This window comes from Ursus maritimus, unplaced genomic scaffold (assembly GCF_017311325.1).
Source record: "Ursus maritimus isolate PB19 unplaced genomic scaffold, ASM1731132v1 scaffold_12, whole genome shotgun sequence".
Classification (NCBI taxonomy): domain Eukaryota; kingdom Metazoa; phylum Chordata; class Mammalia; order Carnivora; family Ursidae; genus Ursus; species Ursus maritimus.
Window position 1 is genome coordinate 28,741,824 of NW_024423564.1, and position 21,135 is coordinate 28,762,958.

General features: G+C 37.6%; 1 protein-coding gene across 5 annotated transcripts in view; it reads right to left on the bottom strand.

Moving 5' to 3' along the window:
* Positions 1–4,841: 4,841 nt before the first annotated feature.
* CDC7 (cell division cycle 7) overlaps positions 4,842–21,135 on the bottom strand; it is a 25,284-nt gene continuing 8,990 nt past the window's right edge. For all 5 annotated transcript variants that reach the window (XM_040627049.1, XM_008690606.2, XM_040627046.1 and 2 more), the window contains 9 exons: positions 19,380–19,515; positions 15,607–15,700; positions 15,380–15,522; positions 14,181–14,433; positions 13,473–13,568; positions 12,528–12,706; positions 11,656–11,738; positions 9,101–9,250; positions 4,842–5,822 (listed from right to left, as the gene is read on the bottom strand). In XM_040627049.1, coding sequence (XP_040482983.1) covers positions 5,428–5,822; positions 9,101–9,250; positions 11,656–11,738; positions 12,528–12,706; positions 13,473–13,568; positions 14,181–14,433; positions 15,380–15,522; positions 15,607–15,700; positions 19,380–19,515 — 1,529 coding nt within the window. In that variant the 3' untranslated portion in view covers positions 4,842–5,427. The remainder of the gene's footprint in view (positions 5,823–9,100; positions 9,251–11,655; positions 11,739–12,527; positions 12,707–13,472; positions 13,569–14,180; positions 14,434–15,379; positions 15,523–15,606; positions 15,701–19,379; positions 19,516–21,135) is intronic.

The following is a 21,135-nucleotide window of genomic DNA, read 5'->3' on the forward strand; positions in this document are numbered from 1 at the left end:
GTCATGATCTTGGGGTCCTGGGATCCCAGCCCTGCGTGGGGCTCTGCAGGGACTCTGTTTCTCCCCTTTCCCCTCCCCCTGCTCATACTCCCTCTCTCTCTCCCTCAAATAAATGAATAAAATCTTTTACAAAGAACTAAAGGGGCTGTCCTTAGGCTGGGATTGTCCTGAAGGGGTTTGGAAATACCTCCTGGTGTCAGGTTCCTAGTCAACCCCCTTGTTTTGACAGTGTACTTGATTCTCTAATGTGGTAAGAAATATGGGGGGATGTAAAAGTCTCTACCTTCCAGAAATTTATCATCTGGTTATAGGAAATCAAGGAAATGATCATTTGGATTGATCAGGAATGGTTTTGTGGAGGGAGGAATGTGACTTCTTACAGCCTACTAAGAACACATCTGGGATAGGCAGAGAGGAGGGAGAGGCATTGCAGGTCATGGCAACTGAAAGTCCAAAGACCCCTTGGGAGGGCTCTTCGGAACCTGAAGTCTGACATCAAAATATTGCTATCATTTAAATTACATATTTGTTGGGGGTGGGCACAGTCTGCTGAAAAGATTATGTAAAAAGGAATGAGGCATTTCATTTTTATGTCACTCCCTATCAAATAAATTGTACCAAACTTAGGAAAATAGGCACCCGTATTAAGAGAGGTTTTTGGCTTAATAACTTGCCAAAGAAGCAAATGAAAGATAACTTAAATATATTCAATTAACAAATATTTATTGAACACTTGCTCAATGAATGCCAGGCCTGGCTGTCACACTGCATAGGGAGAAATATGATACTTCCTCAAAACACAACCAAGAGATGTAAGATGCTGGTGTTTTACACGTAAAAGTGATAATGAGTTTCAATTTTATGAGTACACATTTCGTATGGCCGTTTATCTGTGGAGTTTCAAAATAAGAAATTAAAATGACAGGACACTCACAGACCGCCAGGCATTCATTTCACAAACCTTGGGGGGAAAAGTGTAAAGGAGCATTACGAATACTTGTCCAAAGATTACTCACATACATACATATACATACAGTGGGGCTGGTTTTGTTTTTAATCAGAATATTTGAGCGTAGGAAGACCAGCAACATGCCAGAAAAAATAAAGAAACTTCTACTGGGTGAAAAAGTATTAAACGTATCTAGAAAACTTTGGAGGTGGCTAGATTCCCCAACCCCCTGCTCCTTTTGCTTATGGCCGGAGCTAAAATAACAAAGTGAGGCTACACAGCCATACAGCTGCTTCTGATTTACTGTCTTCATCTTGTCGGAGTTGGAGTCCTTTCTAATCTTCAGAGAAGTTACGGAAGGAATTTATACAAAGGGTGAATACATAATTAAATATACACCTATAAAATCACATCATCAATAGAATGTAGGTAAGAAATATATACAAAAATTCTGTTAGAAAGAAATTATCAGGTGCCGGGGCGCCTGGGTGGCTCAGTCAGTTGAGCAACGAACTCTTATTGTGGCTTAGGTCATGATCTCAGGGTCGTGAGATAGAGCCCGGCGTTGGGGTTCTGCGCTCAGCGTGGAGTCCGCTTGGGTTTCTCTGCCTCTGCCCTCCCCCAGGTCACGCATGCACTCTAAAATAAATCTTAAAAAAAAATTATCAGGTGGCTCTTCTATTTTCTGATTTGTGCCATTCATTTCCCAGCTGATAGGTTAGTGATTTCAGGATCTCAAAGGCCATCCCTTGGTTCATCTCAGTTTCCTACTTGAGGGAGTGACACTTGCCTTCTCTAAATCTAGAATTAGAGATGAATCTAGAAGTTATTCTCTATTTTTTACTTCATAAGATAGTATTAAATTTCCTAGTGCTAAACTGTTACTTTCCTCGAACACTTGCTTCAGTAGGGTCCAAGATGGATCCACTTAGGGCTGGGATGGTGTGTTAAATTTAAAAGGGCATTTTGCACATGATGCACCTTCAATCAGAATCCTAAACCATTTACAACTGTTTTCCAGTCATCTTCCTTATAAAAGCTATGTACACACTCCCCCAATAAGATTTTTGCTTAACCTTTTGAATTATTTACCAGACCTTATTTTTTTAAGATTTTATTTGTAAGACATTAATTTTTTAAAAGCATTCAAAACAGAGTCAAGGGCAATTTATTCTTTTAATTCATTTTCTTCTATTGAGAAAAAATTTACCAGGTCACATTAAGCTTGCACTATTTTGCCATCACTTTTGACTTCATTTTTATAATTTTCTCACCCAACCTGCAATTGCTTTCCTGAGATCAGAGCCTTTTCATTTCAGATATCTAAAATGTCATTATTTAGTAAATACTTGCCTTACCACTGACCTTTGTGGTTACTTTGTCGGAGATCTTGCTGTAATTTGACACAACATTAACTACTTCTGATTACTTATCTACTACATGGGTGATAATATCCACCTTTCAAGAAAGGAAGACAGTTCAAACACAAAATTTGACGAAATTAGGAAATGGCAACCTCAGTTCTAAGAACAAAGGAAAAAATCTGAATGGGGAGTTGACATTTCTGCCTCGTGTTGGGTAGTGTTCTTTAAAGACCACAGACAGCACGCACCACGTAGGCGGAAACAATACATCTGCAGATGCTGGCAGACAGCGTTACCCGCCAAATTTGGCCACAGTTTCTTAAGATAAATAACTTTTCGGTGACGCGCAGGGCTGAAATTACATAAACAGCAGAAATTACTAAGACCTAAGCCTACATGTCTTGTGGGTTTCAAGATTTTACGCAATCAATATTCTGATATCTGTAACACCATTTTGTTCCTAAAATGCCGATGCCAGAAACATGAGATTAACATCACTTGATGACTTTTGCTCAGATTTTGAAACAAACGAAGTTTAATTCTTTGGAATAATCATTCTTGAGCCGCATTTTTATTTAGGTCATTAAGACAACCATAATCATCTCCATATAAGGAAAAGTTTCATTAAAAATGCTACAGAGCTACAGCCTGTTTCGAAAACCAATACTTGTAGCTTGTTATATTAATAGTTCTAAACGTCTAAGGCTTAGTAAATGAAAACACCCTTAACAGTTTTATCTCAAGAGTCTGAGCAATAAGAATTTTAAAAAGCTGACAATGAAAAATAGCTGAATATTCTGGGAACTTCCATAATAATAGGAAATGGCATTAACTAGTTACCTTCTTAATCTTTCCCTAAAAATGACCATTTTGGCTAATTAAAATCTTTTAGGCTGATATATGGCATTATAAAATGCTGTTTAGAAGGATGAAAAGCTTGAAGAATATGTGTATGGAAGCTCCTTTCTAATTTCTACCTATGTAGCCCCCAACATTCTCTAATGGGACTGAAATGCCCTGAGAACTAATTTACAACCCTGGATGGCTTTTAAAACACTGGCTCCCTTTAGCACCCACCTCCCCTTGCATATCAGCCAAGTTCTCTTCTGACAGTGATATTAATAAAAACTTTAAACTCAACAACCCTGAATATTAAACTTTCTTAGAGAACATCTCCTGCCCTGCACTTTTGGTAGTTAAATTTTTCTTCCTGTTAATTTTCTTAGAATATGTTAATTGTGAAATACATTGATTGTGAAATCACACCAAGAAAATTTTTTTTAGCTAAGTAGACTTCTTTCTGATTACTGAGATGACTTACTGCTTTTACTGTTTGTTACAAATTTCCCATAGATGAGATCAATGAGCTCCTTTTCTATAACAAAAATCTACTTCAGTCTTTCACATATTAGTTGAGCCAGGTCAATTTTTGTTAATCTACTGCCTACTATTTGCTGGAGCGAGCACTCATCAATCTCAGAAGGAAAATATTTCCAGTGATCAATACTTTTTTTTTCTTAAAGAGTATTTTTCAAATGAGTAGTCAGACATAAAAAAAATATAAAAGAATAACTTTATTAACAAATTTAAGAACATTCAAGTTTTGTTTTTAAAGATTACAGTATGAAAAGACAGCACACCAGTGGTCATGGTTTATGTACGTACTATACTTACCAAAGAGAGTGGGTAGACATACTGACTTGAATGCACAAAATAACAAAATGTATGTTCTATATCCCTAGGCTGTTTTTTTTTTTTTTTAAGATTTTATTTATTTATTCGACAGAGATAGAGACAGCCAGCGAGAGAGGGAACACAAGCAGGGGGAGTGGGAGAGGAAGAAGCAGGCTCACAGCAGAGGAGCCTGATGTGGGGCTCGATCCCAGAACGCCGGGATCACGCCCTAAGCCGAAGGCAGACGCTTAACCACTGTGCCACCCAGGCGCCCCCCCAGGCTGTTTCTATCCTCTGTCTCTACTAAATGGGAAACTTCTCAGCAGACCCATACCCGCAGACGTTTTTCCCACAGAGAGTCTGATATTCTGTCAATGACATCCATCATTTTGGAAGGTAGTAACACGTAAGTCTCCACCTCTGGTCCTCTTCTACTCTGACCACTTAGCTCTCTTCCCAACGCACCCAAGACTCTAGTAGTCAACCTTCTTTGAGCAGGACCAAATTAGCTGTAACAGGACGTAGAGATGCTGATGACTCTACCCAGAGGAAAAAAATCTCCAATACTATTCTTAAGGCTGTATTTATTTCTCCTCTTAGCAGCTACCTAATTACACCTACAATGGTGAGAAAAAGAAAAACATTTTGGACTATCAGTATTCACCTTGGCTCTGCAGCTTCCCTGTAAACAACCAATGTATGCAGTGAGTTCCCAACTGTAAACAAATACAATACTTAACGAAGCACCCGGAAACTTTGTGGAAAGCACCATATTATTTCCAAGAGAATGTGTTAGGTCGGGAAAGAGAAAGTGGAAAAAATCAAGAGAGAAACCATTAAGAAAAACATGGTAATTCACACAAAATATGCTTTTAATAAAATACTTTGAAAAATGGATAAATTAAATTCAATTTTAAGTGATATCATCCCCAACATCTTCTCATTGTTTTAGTGTTCGTAAGTAGAATATATGCCTCTAGAAGAGGAAATGACCTTCTTTACCTACAGAATGGTGAGAGCACCAGGTTGAGTTTTCTAGAAGTACACATAGCTCACAGTTTAAGAAACCAAGTAAGTCTTTTGACTCATTTAGTCCTGATCATATCCATTAATTTTAAGACTTATGCCTTAAACTCCTATGTACTAGGCTAAAACAGCTGCTTTTCTGCATACGGCAGTGACAAGTAACTAGGGAAGCTAAAGACCAGATTCTACTTGGGCAGCTCTAACTCAGAGATCACGTAGTTAGCCCAAAGAACTATCCCAGGCATTTTAAATAATCTTAATCCGTATTTTAGAATCTGCCAAAGAGCAAATACTAACATTTTAAAATAAATTATTCATCCTGCCCTGGTCTCTAATCTAGAAGTTATAGCTATTACGAAGAACTCACCCCCCTCTCATAATACACAACAGCAAACATTACATGTAGAATGATAATCACAAGCTCATATCTTTAAAAAAAGGATGCGACAAAGCTGCTTCTGCTGTTATTCTTGAAGCTGGATTTAGGTCTAGAAGTTTATCGAGCAGGTCGTAAGCTTCATCGGGTACCTCACCCCAGCCTTCTAAATCGGCAGTACCTGTATTCCAACTACCCGCACGGCCACCACTGTCCCCTTTATACAGTGAATCCCCTGAGTGCTGTGCTTGAGGTGTTTGTATAAGGTGAGAAGCTTTATGGTCAGTCTTCTCTGAAAAAGCTGGGTCATGAGAAGCAGGCCCTTGTGTATCACTTGTTAACTGGGGAGTGTTAGAATCGATACCTCTGAGCTTCTCACAGAGTCTTCTCAAGTCTTGTGCTGGGACTTCTTTGCTACACAATATTGATTTGCCTAAAAAAGACAAAATACATGTATTTTATATTATTTGAATATATCAGAAGCCTCTCTCATAAGAATCATGCAAGTCCAACCACGCACCTTATGGATGTATTTACACCGTGTATAAGATAGAGCAGCACATGCTAATATTTGTGTTTTGTACCACAGAGTGGAAGGCCAAATCATCAAGTGGGGCACAGAAAGCAGTGATTTGCTAAGCTACGTAAGGGACTCACCTGACTGCCCAGTTCTTCAGCTTTACCATATCCTCCTGTCATCTGTCATCAGCTGTAGCTCCCATTCCCTCTCCTCCTTCCAAGCTTCTACAGGCCTCTGGCTACATGGTTCCTATCTTTGCCTAGGATCCCCCTGTCCCCCCTGCCCCCTAACTCCATGTGCCTAGGACACTCCAACTTATATCACTCAGCTTAAGAATTACTTCTGTGAGGTCTGATACTCTCAGAGTTGAACATTGTACACTTCTGTTATACCTGTGAAAATTTCTACTTTTACTTTCATTGGCCCTATTGTAACTGTAGCTCTGTCTCACCTACTAGACTATAAGCTCTCTGAAGGTAGGGACTATTTAATTTACCTTGGAATCCCCGAAGCCTAGACAGTGTCTAGTACATAGTAGGCTCTCAATTAATGTCTGCTGGACTGGACAAAAAAGCATTACTCAGCCTCTCGTGTCATTGTTCAGATCTCACATCCTTACAGATGCTGTCCTTGACCAATCTCTGAAGAGTTGAGCCCTCTTCTTCTCCTTTCCCCTTTTATTTTTCTCAATGCCACTCATTTGACAGATTTGTCTCCAGCACTAGAATTTAAGCTCCAGACTCAGCAAAAGTACCTTGGCCACATAAAGTCCTCATAAATGTTTTTGAATGAATTAATAAACCAGATTGCAGTTTGTATTTTTTTTTTCAATTTTTAAAAAGATTTTATTTATTTGAGACAGTGAGCGAGCTAGCACGAGAAGGGGGAGGGTCAGAGGGAAAAACAGACTCACTCCTGAGCAAGGAGCCTGTTGCAGGACTCGATCCTGGGACTCCAGGATCATGACCTGGGCCAAAGGCAGTCGCTTAACCAAATGAACCACCCAAGTACCCAGATCTCAGTTTTTAAACAATATAAATGTCTTTGAAACAATTTACTGAGAGATTATTAGACATGGGCAAAAATAAGCACACAGGCAGTAGTGTATTATCTTGGCCTTGTATTTCCTTATTAAACAGAAATGTGGAGGCACCTGGGTGGCTCATTTGGTTAAGATCTGACTTCAGCTCAGGTCATGATCTTAGGGTCCTGGTATCGAGCCACCTGTGGGATTCCCTGTTCACCTGGGAGTCTACTTGAAATTCTCTCCCTCTGCCCCTCCCCTCACTCTCTCTCAAATAAATCTTTAAAAAATATATTTCGTTACAGACTATGTATCAGACATTTGTTTTAGCTCAAGATTTTTCTTCTGACTTTCTCTGACAGAACTCAGTTAAGTACTTGATGACAATCCACAGTGGGGCCAGCTCTAGGAGTTGAGGACAGTGAGGCAGGTTATACACAATAGAAGTAAAAGTACTCCCACTGCTTATCCCAAACAAGTCATTTCTTTGGGTCTTAAAGGAGAACACTGACTACTGAAGTTTTGAGTCCTTCTGTATTCAGCCCAAAGTTACAGGAAGATATGACTGAAACAGCTGCAGAAGTCCTACTAATAAAACTGAGACAAGTACTACATGGCATTACTATTTTTCTAATATGAGAACAAGCATTACGATGATAAATCTGTAAGAGCCCTTGCCTGCTCTCGCGACACTTACCCTGGAATGTTTCTGTGTCACAGGTTGTGCTTCCATTGCTGATCCTCATTATAACTGACTACAGACAGGGGAGATTTAAGCTCTTCAACAAAACGTTTTGGTGCTCATGCTCTGATAAACTTCATGTTCATAAAGTTCTCATGAAGTTATTCAACAGTAGATGAAAAATTTTCTCAGTTGAGAATAAACATGTGTAAGAATATAATTTCCAAGGTCTCAATCCTGCCTTCCATTTATGGTCACTTTCCCTTCGTATTGTGTACTATTTCACCCCACTACCTCAGATAAAATTTTCTTATAGTGGGTGCAAGAAAGCTACAAGTTGTGGATTGACTTTGCTGCAGAAACACTTTTTGGTAAGCCTCTATCACAAAGGTTTCTTCACAACCACCACCAAGTTTTTCTGATGGGATTAGACCATAGCAATGGTGTCTAAGTAAAGGGCAATCATTTTTGCAGTGGTTCTTAGAAACTGGTCTTGGTCAAAATCACTTGTTTTTTCAAACAAGCCTGACCTTCCTATGTATCATGTTTTTCTGAATCTTATTTTCCAGGAAGGAGTGAGGTGAGATAGGCCTATGTATTTTTTTAAGTTCCTCAGATAATTCTGATCTGGACCCCTGATGGAAGACCCACTGATCCTGGGGCTGGGCACAAAGCAGCCCAGCTACTTTTGAAGTGGGCTGTGTGAAATTTTGTCCCACAAAGGCGTTCTATACCATGTGGTAGCATGCTGACTCAATCACAGCCACCCACTTTGAAAACATTTAACTATAATTGTACATGGAGAATAAACACAGGGTGGGCATTTGAGTTCAAGTCACTGGCCAGAACAAGGCTAAGATAATTCTCAGGTGCCCTATGAAGTACACTGCATATCCCAGTCTTGGAAGTAAGAACTTGGACAGCTAAGAAGATGATGTCCATGTCCATTACATGCTTATAATAATAACTCCATCAGCTAAAGTGTTCTCATTTCTTCTCCTTGCTACCCTAACCCTAAGGAACCTAACAACTAACACACATTTCATTATCTTCCCTACTATCGTCCTTATTATGCTGTATCATAATTAGCTGTTTACTTGTTAGTATAGACTAAGATCATTTAAGGCAGGCCTGATGCTTAATAAATATACAATAAACAAATTAAAACATACTATTAGAAATATTTACATAATAAAGTCAAACCATAACTACAGGGAGTTATTCCTTATTAAGATTATAAACTTGAATTTTAAATATTTAAATAGCACTCTGTGGTAAGATTAAATGATTATATAGAAGAAAAGTGATGATAAATTATTTTCTTACACAATGCAATTAATTTTAGAGCAACAGAGAAATTTTGTACCTAACATCAGAGAATTTTATGAACACAGAATGTTTATTCGTAAAGAGAATTTCACAGTAATTTGATTTATAGGAGATAATAAAGGCATTTGTTTTGTTCTAGAATATAAAACTGCTTACCAAAAGTTTTAGCAGCTTGGATAGTTTCCCTGGATCCACGAATTGTCATAATTTGAGCCAAAGCAGTTAAATCATCACTTGCTTTATAAAATGGATATCGCCCACTAAGCAAAGAAAGGAATATGACACCTGCAGACCACATGTCAATTGCTGTAACAGAAAACAAACTTTAAAAAAAAATCCCAAATCTGTAATTTTATCAGCAGTAGTCAGTTTACATTAATGTTACATCCATAGTTCTCAACTTTTGCTGTGCAAATTATCTTGAGCCTTACAAAAATCCTGATGCCCAGGCCCACTCCCTGAGATTTTGATTTAATTGTTCTGGAGTAGGGCTCAGGCATCAGTATTTTTTTAAGCTCCTCAGATGCTACAGTGTGATGCCAGGGCTGAGAAACCCTGGTCCAACATCCTTAATACAAAATACAATGTCTTCTTTCTTAAGCAACATGTCAGTAAGTTTAAAGGATATTTCATTATTAGAAAACAATAAGTAGATACGTATTTTATAAGATCAAATCCAAAAATAGCCATGTGGGAAAAATCTGGATGTTCCTCAAGAATTACGCACCACAGTGAAAGTGGTTCATTTCAGCGAAAATTATTGAACATTAGAAGCTCTTCTTCACCCAGGTGCTAACCCTAACTTCTGCTACAGAAACTTGAATCTCCAAAATTCTGGCGGTTAACATCAAGACTAGCCCATGCTCACATTAAGAAACTGATTTTTTTCTTTTAGGGACATCTCTTTTTTTTTTTTTTTTAAAGATTTAGAGACAGCCAGCGAGAGAGGGAACACAAGCAGGGGGAGTGGGAGAGGAAGAAGCAGGCTCCTATCGGAGGAGCCCGATGTGGGGCTCGATTCCATAACGCCGGGATCACGCCCTGAGCCGAAGGCAGACGCCCAACCGCTGTGCCACCCAGGCGCCCCTAGGGACATCTCTCCTAATTGCTGACTTCCTAGCATCACGAAGTTATTTGCCAGCCCCTTGGCCATTGTATCACCTGCCTTTTCTCGTTCCCTCTGTACATCCGCCTCCTCCTTCAACATTCTCCCCAAGCCTTAAGGCTGAGGTTCCCCAGTTACAAACTCTTCTTCCCCGTATCCTCTCCCTGATTGGCTCCATCCATCTCATGGCTTTAACCATCTTTTCTGTACTGATGACATTCAACTGTATTTCCAGCCCAGACCTCCCTGAGCTTGACTTTTATTCTGTTGGATATCTCTGTGTCTCACAAATATCTCAAGCCAATTATGCCCCAATCCACCTTATCTTTCCTTGTAAACCAGCTGTTTATTCTCCACCTTTGTTACTGATACCTATTCAAGTCCCCTAAGCTAGAAATCTGATAAACATCCGGGGTGCCTTTCCCTTCACCACCCCAAACCCAAATCCCATATCTAATTATCTACCAAGTTCTACCTTTCCAATCCTTCACCTTTCTTTTCATTCCTATTAGTGATGCCCTCATTCAGGCTTTCAGTGTCTCTCACCTGGACCACAGTAAGCCACCACTCTCCAAAACCTATCCTCCTCTCTGTACACCTGCCAGAATGATCCAGTTACAACATAATTAATACCATGTCTTTCCCTTGAATAACTTTTCAACACTTAGAGGATACGGCCCAAGCTGTTTAACATGTGTGATCTGACTTGTCTACCTATTATCAGATTTATTTCTCACATTCCTTTACTTCAATCTTACATTCTAGCAACACTAACCTTATTGTTTCCTATACGACTAGACCATTCTGTTTGGGATCCTCTACTCATGTATCAGTGCCAACTGCCCACTCCAATTTACATCTCTTAGAGGTTCCCTCTTCCATGAATTTCCTTCCATTTTCCCTTCAGATAGGAATAGCTAGGTATCCCTAAAATACCTTGTATAAAGATTTATGACCATCCCCAACAGATTATTATTTGAGAGTAAGCAGATACTTTCATTTTTTTGTATCATGAGCAAGTGTAAAATACGCACAACGGGTGAATGTATTGTTTTAAAGTCCATAATCCAAGCGAACGGCAGCATTCATTTACTCAAGATTTCTCCTAGGTTTTGGCTCCATGGTAACTTTTGTAGGTTATAAACCTTTTCCTTTCTCAAAACTCTTTAAAGCTACTATATTATTTTCACAATAACAAAATATAATTTTAAACCTACAATCAAGTGCATTACAGAAGACTTTGGGGTATTGGGCAACCAGATAAAATGTTGCCAAGTATCAAGTTAGCAAAGACTACTAAACACAATTTTTCTTCCACAAACAAAATTCCTGGCAAAAATCATCTTGTAAATGGACAAGCAAGATGTAATCTATAGGAAAAAATGTTACCAACCCCCCCCCCCAAAAACCCCGCAACACGACAAGTAGAAACTTTCATCAATAGCATGATCTCAAAAATGGGACTGCTACACTGCTAGAACTACTTATATAATTTATTAAAAGCAGAAAAACATTATCTAATATCAGTAAAACATAAAGATCATAAAATAAAACATAGCCGGAATAACCAATTCTAATTGGGTTCTGTATTCCTAGTGCAACATACCTGTAGTTTGATTGGGGCACTTTGTCAAAACCTCTGGTGCTCTGAATCCCGGTGTACCTGCCCTAGGGGCAACCTGTTGCCGCCTTATGATGATGAAATAAGATTTTTCTAGTTATGTTAAAGTTTATTTAAGACCAAAAAGTAACATTTGTTGATTTATTTCACAGTAACTTCTGCCTTGATATCTATATAAATAAAAGTTATTTATAAAGCAAATGATAATCCAGTGTGGGGAAAACCCTAGACTTTGTTTCTACTGGTCCCTCCCCCCTCTACCCCACAAATCACCAGGCCTTATTCCAGAAGAATTTTAAGGTAACTTCCAGGTATAAAAATAGGTAGATGATAAGAAAAATATAATACAACAGAACTAAATACAACAGAATTCAGAGGTATAAAAATTCATTTCTGTTTTGAGTGATACCAGAAAATTCATTTCCGATATACTTATTCTCTTATATACTTGAGTTAGGAGAGGTTCATGAAAGCTCATGCAACATTTGAAAGAAAGGGAGGAATTTATAAGGCTAAGAGTAGGAATGAGACACTCTTTGGTTCTGGTTATTCTATATAGGTGGGAATAAGGAAAGAAAACAAAAGATTAAATCAGGAAGCAAAATGTGTGATTCTAAGTTTCCAAAATAACTACCCCTGCCCCCACCAAAATTATCTGCATATAAGAGCAAATGTGTTTTTCAAAAACCATATAAATGTCAAATGAACAATACATGACAATGGTTATCAATTGCTCTTCAAGGTATCTGTGTTGTTCCTTTCCTCACACTAAATCAATTGCCCACAAAAATCAATGCAATTTCTAATCCTGTCTGGCAGCATGCTGGTGATTTTACAGCACCATCAAAACACATTACCTTGAAAGGCAAATACTGCAAACTTTATCTGTTGCGTAACAGTCACAGGTCAGGCTAGCTGGGCAAGAACTGGCAGTTTTCCTCATCACACCACTATTCATAACTTTTGTAGAAATAGCCTTCTTTTTTGTTGCTAACTTTCTAGATAGTACATCCACAGTCTTTGACTGCTTCATAAGCTGTAAAAGAAAAGTCATATTTCCTATTTCATGATATTTAACATGATACCTTCAAATGCTGGTAATGGCAAAACATAACGGTAGAAACATAACTTTTAGAACTGCCGGATGTGCTGTTGGATTTTAGGTAAACAGTTGTTTATTAAAGTACTTAAGATCTTTTTAGGTTTTCCTGTTGAGTAAACATATTAAAATTTACTAAATAATCCTCAATTGGTAAATATTTCACTTACACTTTATCAGAACTTTTCCTGATATGTTACAAAAGCATAACAGTTACGTTCTAGTGTCTAACTCCATTTCAGAACTGTAAACTGCACAATTACATTGGCTAAAATCGGAGTTTTAATTTACTGCTCACGCTATCTAGCTGTTACAGGATATCACAAGTCAATTTAAAACCATTTAACATTGATTACAATTTCGTAAACTTTACAAATATCTTTACACTATCACCTATGTGTCAGTTATTAGGAGCTCACATTCTAGCCAATGAAAGAAAAGGCCTTGATGTTCTAAATGTTCCTTTAGAAAAGAGCAACAACAGTCAGCTAACCAAAAATGATGAAAAATTCCACCAGAAAAGTTCAGGAAAAAACTGGAGAAAATAAAAGTGTTGACAAGATGCTCAAAGCAGTAATACCTTCTGCCACAGCAAAACTCTACTTTTAAAAACTTAGTGACAATAAATATTAATCTGCCAATCCCTAAATTCTCTTCAGTGTACGACTGACTGATGATTGCACTATTAAGCTACTTTACTTACTTTCACTGCAGGGCTCTCATGTGAAATGGAGCTGTGTATATTGAAATTTCTTTCTCCAAAAACAGAGCGCTGGACAGAAAGGCCTACAGATCCCTCCTACAATACCAACAAAAACAAGGAAAATAAGGATTATATCTGTAACACTTTCTGCCAGCTGTACTCTGCCAGTTTTGAAAGAGTTAAGTGACATGAAACAAAAACAGCTGCATCCAAGTCATTCTCAGGCACCAAAACACTTCTGTGAAAGGAGAAAATAGTCTAGACAGAACTCTTAACACCCATACAATGTTATCATAATCCACAAATATATATATATAACTAAAAAATTTAAAAACCACCCCAATGGATGTTACATTTTTGCTGTGCAGCTAAAATGGAGATAGACACTTCAGAATTTTTCCCCTATAACTAATGTTTTCTTTTAAAAAGAATAATCTGAACTTTATAACATGCATGGAAAATGTTATTTTCCATATTTGTTACATAACGTAATGACAAGAGACATTATAAATCTACCAAGTAATTTCAGTTTTGAAATGGTAAAACAATCCATTATAAATCTTAGTGGAATCTAATCAATTTAATATGTAACAAATGCAGAAATGTTTTTAATTGCAAGTATTATTCTGGTATTGTATCTCCCTCTGTTGGAGGAAGAAGTACATTTCTAAAACCTTATTAGTATTTACGAAATAAAAGAGGCAGAACCTTTCCATCTTTTCCTTGTTTAATCTGACTCTGCGCATTTGTGTAGGGCCTTTTCACAGAAGTTTTCACGGTGGGCTGCTGATCCGACTCCTTAGGTGCTGCTGGGCCACTCAACGAAATCTTGTTTCCTGTGATTACATGGGATTTATTTTGTGAATAACTTTCCTGCTGAGCTTCAGATTGGACAAATTTGAGAAGCTCTATTTTCGTATCATGGGTTCCTTGTGCCAAACCAAAGTCTACCAACGCGTACCTAAGACAAACAAAAGTAAGCATTTTTACCTCACTGTAACAAAGTTCAATAACATCATAATACGCTCAAGTCATATTCATACAAAAAGTGTAATTCTTTACGGGATCAATTAAGTATAACATTCTTGAAAAAAGACAAGAAAAATGAGTTTATAGACAAGGTAATGATTTAATAGCTAATTAGGCTTGAAAATTAAGGAATGATATATCCCACATACACACAAAAATCTTTCTCCCCTTTCTCCAATGGCCTGTGCTGATAAGGACTCCAGGATAGAAGCCCAATCCTTTGCTCTCTTACGATGATAGAGATGGCATCACAGTAGATAATTTTTAATTAAACAAGCTTAAAAATATTAAAATGGCTTTAATATTTGATTTAATTAAAATTACAGAGAAAGTCAGAAGTATAAAATTCAAGAAAAGAAGTTGTAGCTCTATACTTGCTACCATACTCAGTATGACCCATTGTATACTGAACAGTATTTAAGTTAGGTTTTCAGCTTACAATGCCTCTATCAGCATAAAATAGGTGTGTGTGTACACACACACATACACACAAACATATACAATATATACATAAAAACACAATTTTAGTGTTGAAATAGGAGATTGGCTATCATGTGGGCACTCCCCTTCTTTACTAGAAAAATGAAGCCCAGAGATAAGAAGAAATGTGAAGGTCAAAAAGGCCTAAACCCTTTCTAAGTTTCTTTTAGCTAAGTACTATTTCCACTGAACCATAGTATATCTAATGATGTACACTGCTTTACCAATACAATTTTATCTTTTCTTTCACTGTATTTCCATTCCCCAACCACAATGAAAATTTGAAACAAAAAAAAATCTGTGCATGGCTGTTGCACTATGTTCTGTATCTCCGGGATGAACCCCATAGCACAAATTCATTCAAGTGTAATTATTTTCTGGTAACTTTTCATACTTACTTTTTCAGGCGCCTATTATATAAAAAATTGCTGGGTTTAACATCACGGTGAACAATACCAAACTGATGAATGCGTTTCAAAGCTTTGAACAGATTAAACATATATTCCCGTACTTCTTGAAAGGAAAGAGAATTCAAAATGTCCTAAAATAAAGTTATGAATAAGGTCATAAAATTGTTTTCAATTAAATATTTAGCCAAAAAAATTCAGGAAGTATCAAAACCTACCAAAAAGGACTCATGCTCCAGATACGGCATAGCAATAACCACATGATCATTTTTCCTAAAGCAGTATTTAACTCCCATGACATTGTCTTGCCCCCTAGTGGAAAAATGTATAATGAACTTTAGAGGAAAGGTCAAGTGAATTGAAACTTTATGCTCAGTTTCTTTAAAAATGAAGTTTTTAGCAATGCACAAATAATGCTAGAAAACTACTTAAAACCAACAACTTGTAGGATAGGATACATGTTTAACTGACTTGTACAAGATAAAGTTTTAAAAAAAAGTAGCACCAGTTATGAGGTTACTATAATAATTCAAACATGAGATAATTATAGTTTTAATTGGGGAAGTGACAGAATAAGAAGGACAACATGAATAACAAGAATGAATTAACAAGTCTTAGGGCCAATAAAATGATAATAGTAATAAATAAGTTAATTAAAAAATAGCTAACATTTATTGAGCATTCACTATATGTCAAGCTTTGATCTAAGTAAGCAATACATTTTTTTTTTTAAGATTTTATTTATTTATTTGACAGAGATAGAGACAGCCAGCGAGAGAGGGAACACAAGCAGGGGGAGTGGGAGAGGAAGAAGCAGGCTCCTAGCGGAGGAGCCTGATGTGGGGCTCGATCCCAGAACGTCAGGATCACTCCCTGAGCCGAAGGCAGACGCCTATTGACTGCGCCACCCAGGTGCCCCGTAGGTAAGCAATACATTTATTAATTCACTTACTCCTCACAACAGCCCTATCAGAACAATGCTATTATTTCCTTCCACCTTTTGTACAGATAAGGAAATTGAGGCATAGAGAGGTTCAGGAACGTTGCCAAGGACACTAAACTAGTAAGCGATGGAGACAGGATTTGAATCCGGACAGTTTGCTCTCGATCTATGCTCTTAACTGCTATGCTATATTGCATCAAAATAGATGAGAAAATAGGGTAAAGTTGACTTCCATGGTTTTGAGCCCAACTAGTAAAACAACATGGATACCAACAAAATATGTGGAGAAATCAGGAAAAGCACTGAAAACCAAGACATCATTTTGAAAAAAATGTCTGGACACAAAATTACATCTTGTGTGAGAAGTGAGAGATCAGTGGCAGTACTCGTGGAGAAGTGATACCTAAAGCTCTGAGAATGATTTGAGAGAAGAGAAAGCTTGAGTCTTGGAGAAGTCTCAAGGTGGAGGGCAGAGTAAGGAAGAAAAGGCAGAAAGCCCAGAAAGGGATGTCACCCGGATGCGGAGTTTCAAAGGAGGCAGTAATCAGTATGAAGGTCATGAGAATAAGAACTGAAGAGAGTCTTTTAGTTTGGCAAAGAGGAATTAACTGGTAATTTTTCAGAGAGCAATTCGAGTGGAAAGGAAGAGGCCAAATGGGACTTAAGGAGGGAAAACAAGATATAATGGAAGCAGAACATAAAATATGCCTGAAATATCTGGCAAAGAAGAAAAACCAGTGTGGGAGCTAGAAAGGAAACAGGATCAGATAAAGGCTTTTTTTTAACATGCACTTTTTTGAAGTACATTGAAAGGAAAAACGGTAGAGAAAATATTTAAAGTATGGAAAAACGAACAATTTTACTCAAGTGACTAGAACGTACGTAATTATGCCTTAAAAAGACCATCTCATTCTCTTGTCTTCTCTAATAAACAGAGGGGTGACACAAAGAAATAGCTTGTCCATTCATCCAATAAATATTTAGTGGGCACAGTTATTTGGCAGACACTACGTTAAATATTAGGAATGGGAAGGGGAATTAAAATTGACATGATTTCTGCCTTCGTTCAGTTTATTATCTAATGAACAATAACAGATAATAAAACATTAGATTATAAAGGTTTTGAAAGAGATCAAAAGGTGCTGTGACAATAACAAGTGAATCTAATTTAACTCAGAAGATAACTTTGTTTTCCTTTGTTTTTTTTTTTAAGATTTTATTTATTTATTTGACAGAGAGAGAGCCAGTGAGAGAGGGAACACAAGCAGGGGGAGTGGGAGAGGAAGAAGCAGGCTCCCAGCATAGGAGCCCGAAGTGGGGCTCGATCCCAGAACTCCGGGATCACGCCCTGAGCAGAAGGCAGAGGCTTAACGACTGAGCCACCCAGGTGCCCCTCCTGTTCGTTTTTAAGCAGGCTCCAGGCCTAGAGTGGAGCCCAACATGAGGCATGAACTCAGGACCCTGAGATCGAGACCTGAAGCGAATCAAGAGTCAGATGCTTAACTGACTGAGCCACCCAGGTGCCCCTCAGAAGACATCTTTGAAGTGGTGCCACTCTTGCTCAGATCAGAAAGAAGAGGGGTCAGCATGCAAAGATTGGGAGAGGTCCTACTGGGGAACAGTATGCGTAGTGACACTAAGATAAGAAAGCTTGAGACAAATTTGAGGAACTAAAGAAACCAGAGTGCAGAGAGAGGGAGGTGGGAAGAGTGGCAGGTGATAAGGCTGGATTTTTTTTTTCCAAAGGAACTGGATTTTAAGTGATGGAACTAACAGTACACAATTTATGCTATATATATACAAAGTTTTATATTTTAAAGATCAAATCTGGCTGTTTTGTGACAATGGAATTCAGGGGGAAAGAGAAGAAGCAGGCAGGCTATTTTAGTAATCTAAGCTTGGTCTGAGGTAGTGGTTGAGAAGACAGAAAAACATGGATGGGTTTTTAGATATATTTTTGAGGTAAAATGGCCAGGATCTGATGATGGATGCTCAGATGAAAACAGGCTGTTGCAACAGGGTTTTTTTGCACAAAGAAGTATTAAAATTCACTTTAGAGAATATTAGGTTTGAGATATTTATCAGGTACTCGAGTAGATATGTCAAATCTGCAGGTAAGAGGTCTAAGGCAAGATATACACTTACGGGCATCATCACCATACACTTAAAGCCACATGGAAATACATACTACCTAGAGAAGAGTCCAGAGCAAAAAAGCCCAAGATCAGGCACCAAGAAACTCCAACATTTAGATGTCAGGTAGAAGAGGAAGAACAGGCAAAAGGATACTGAAAATAAAAAGCCAAATAAAGCAGGAAGAAAACAAGGAGTATGTAGCAGTACAGAAGTCAGAAGACAATGGTTCAAATCAATTATGTTAAACGCTGCCTACAGTTCATGTAAACAGGAAAAGAAAACTGGAAAAATGGAAGTCATGGCTGACTCTCTCTAAAGTAGCTTCAGTTTAGCACAGAGGACAGCAGACACTGTGAGACGTGAAGGTAGGGTGTGGAAGTGAAAACAGTATATAGATCATTTTTGGGAAGTCTGGCTGGGAAGGGCAGCAAAGACATGATGGAGCAGCTGGAAGAGGGATGGCAGGACAGGGGCACAAGTGATACTAGATCATGTACCTTTGTTGATAGGAATGACCTAGAAGAGAGAGAGAGACCAATGAGAAAGACATGCCAGATATTTCTGTTGTTCAAAATAAAGTATGAAATGAGGCTGTCAATAGCTGAGGAGATATGAAATATGAATTCCCTACATTTTAAAAAATATCTAGACCATGGTTTATGATTTGGCAGGAAGATCAGAAAAATTAGTAAGAGAACAGGGAGTCAAGCTGAGCTTCAAGGGTAATCCACTCTAAAAATATAAATTTAATTAACCATCCCAACGTTAGAAGAAAAGTGCTACCAAATTGCAAACACCTGACTGAAAAATGTTTAATTCATGGATAATTTCATCATCCCTGTTAGATATCCCTTTAAAAATCTTAAAAATTATATACAGCCAGTTCAATTAAAATATCTTTAAATTACCTACCCCGCCACTGTTAGGCACTGAAGTTCAGCTGCAATTCTTATAGGATGACTTGTTGGAATTAAGTGTTTTAGAGCAATTTTCTCTTCAGGTCCTACTTGTAACTGTGCTGTGGCCAAATAAACAGAGCTGAAAGTGCCTATAAAATAATTTATTAGATTTTTCAATATGTGGTTTTTAAAAATGTCAATGAAACGATGTTAAAATAGATCCTAAAAACTGTTTCGGATCCATAAAATTATCCTAATTTATCAATATATTTAATGATATTAAACATAAAGAATAACATTTATAAATACAACTAACTTTCAATTTTTAATAAATTCTTAACTGTTCTCAGTTCTTTACAGGGTATATTAATTTACCAAAGCCCTACAGTAAATCTGTTTGCCTGGGTTAAAATAAAAATACTTCCATGGTCACAATCCATTCTAGTAAGTATTTTCTGTAATACTGTCCTTTGAAATTACTTTCTTACGACTTGGATACAGGTCTGGTAGAAGCAGAAATGTTAATAGTCTTTGGGGAAAAAACCCTACAAAACACCTAGGCTTTTAAATTCAGCATTAAACTAAACAAAAAAAGAGTTGGTGGCCAGTTAAATTTTAGAAATACTGAGCTAAAACAAATTGATAAATTTCTTTACTACAAAATTTTCCAGAGCTTTAATGTGTTTTAAGTACTTCACGAATAACCAAAAGGGAGCTATATGTACTACATTTTCCAAGCTTAATTAGCCTTAGAACACCTTCCTCCCTTCCCCCTCTCCAAGAATAGCTATCAATTTGTTAGGAGGACACCACTGGATTCCAGAACAGAGTTTTGAACACTAAGTCAGAACACACTGGGATTCAGTCCTGCATTAGGCTCCCTTCCCTGCTCCGCGGAGAGTCTGCTTCTCCCCCTCCCTTTCCTTCTGCCCCTCCCCCTCCCTGCTCATGCTCTCTCTCTCTCACAAATAAATAAAATCTTTTTAAAAATTTCTTTTAAAAAAACCCAAACAAACAAAAAAAAGGCAAGGAAAAGATGTAAAGATCTACTTATATCCCAAATCATCTCATCTTCTAATTCTTCTGCCCCCAATGACCCAGCCTTTTCTTGTCTGACATTTTTCATTGTGAAAAGCAAACAATGAAGTAAATGGAAGGCTTTTGGGTTTTTGTTTTGTTTTTTTTAACTATTTAGGCATTTCCCAGTATAGCCACCAAAAACTTCTACTACCTTTTACCTTCTCACTCACTTCACGTCTGATAAATTCACCCTTCATTTGGTCAACAACACTGCCAGTCTCTCAATGACATTTATGTTAATACTGACCATCTTTTTTTAAAAATTTATTTATTTGGTGGAGGGAAGGGAAAGAGAGACTCTCAAGCAGACTCCGCACTGAGCATGGAGACCAATGCAGGGCTCAATCCCACGACCCTGAGATCACGACCTGAGCTGAAACCAAGAGTCGGACATTTAACCAACTGAGCCACCCAGGCACCCCAATACTATCTTATAAATATTGTACCACTTTATTTTCATCATTTTGCTACCTTAGGTTTCATACATGTTTCAATGCACAGTTCTACCTAACTATAATGGAAAAAGGAAAAGGAGCTGACTTCCCTTGATCAAATTCCTCCATATGAATTTATAATTTCTCACTTTTAATAATTATTGATATATTAGTATATCGATACTTTTAAAGGTATAACAGCATAAAGATTAAAACAGAACTGTTCATTTTACTGTAAATACTTATTCTTTCACT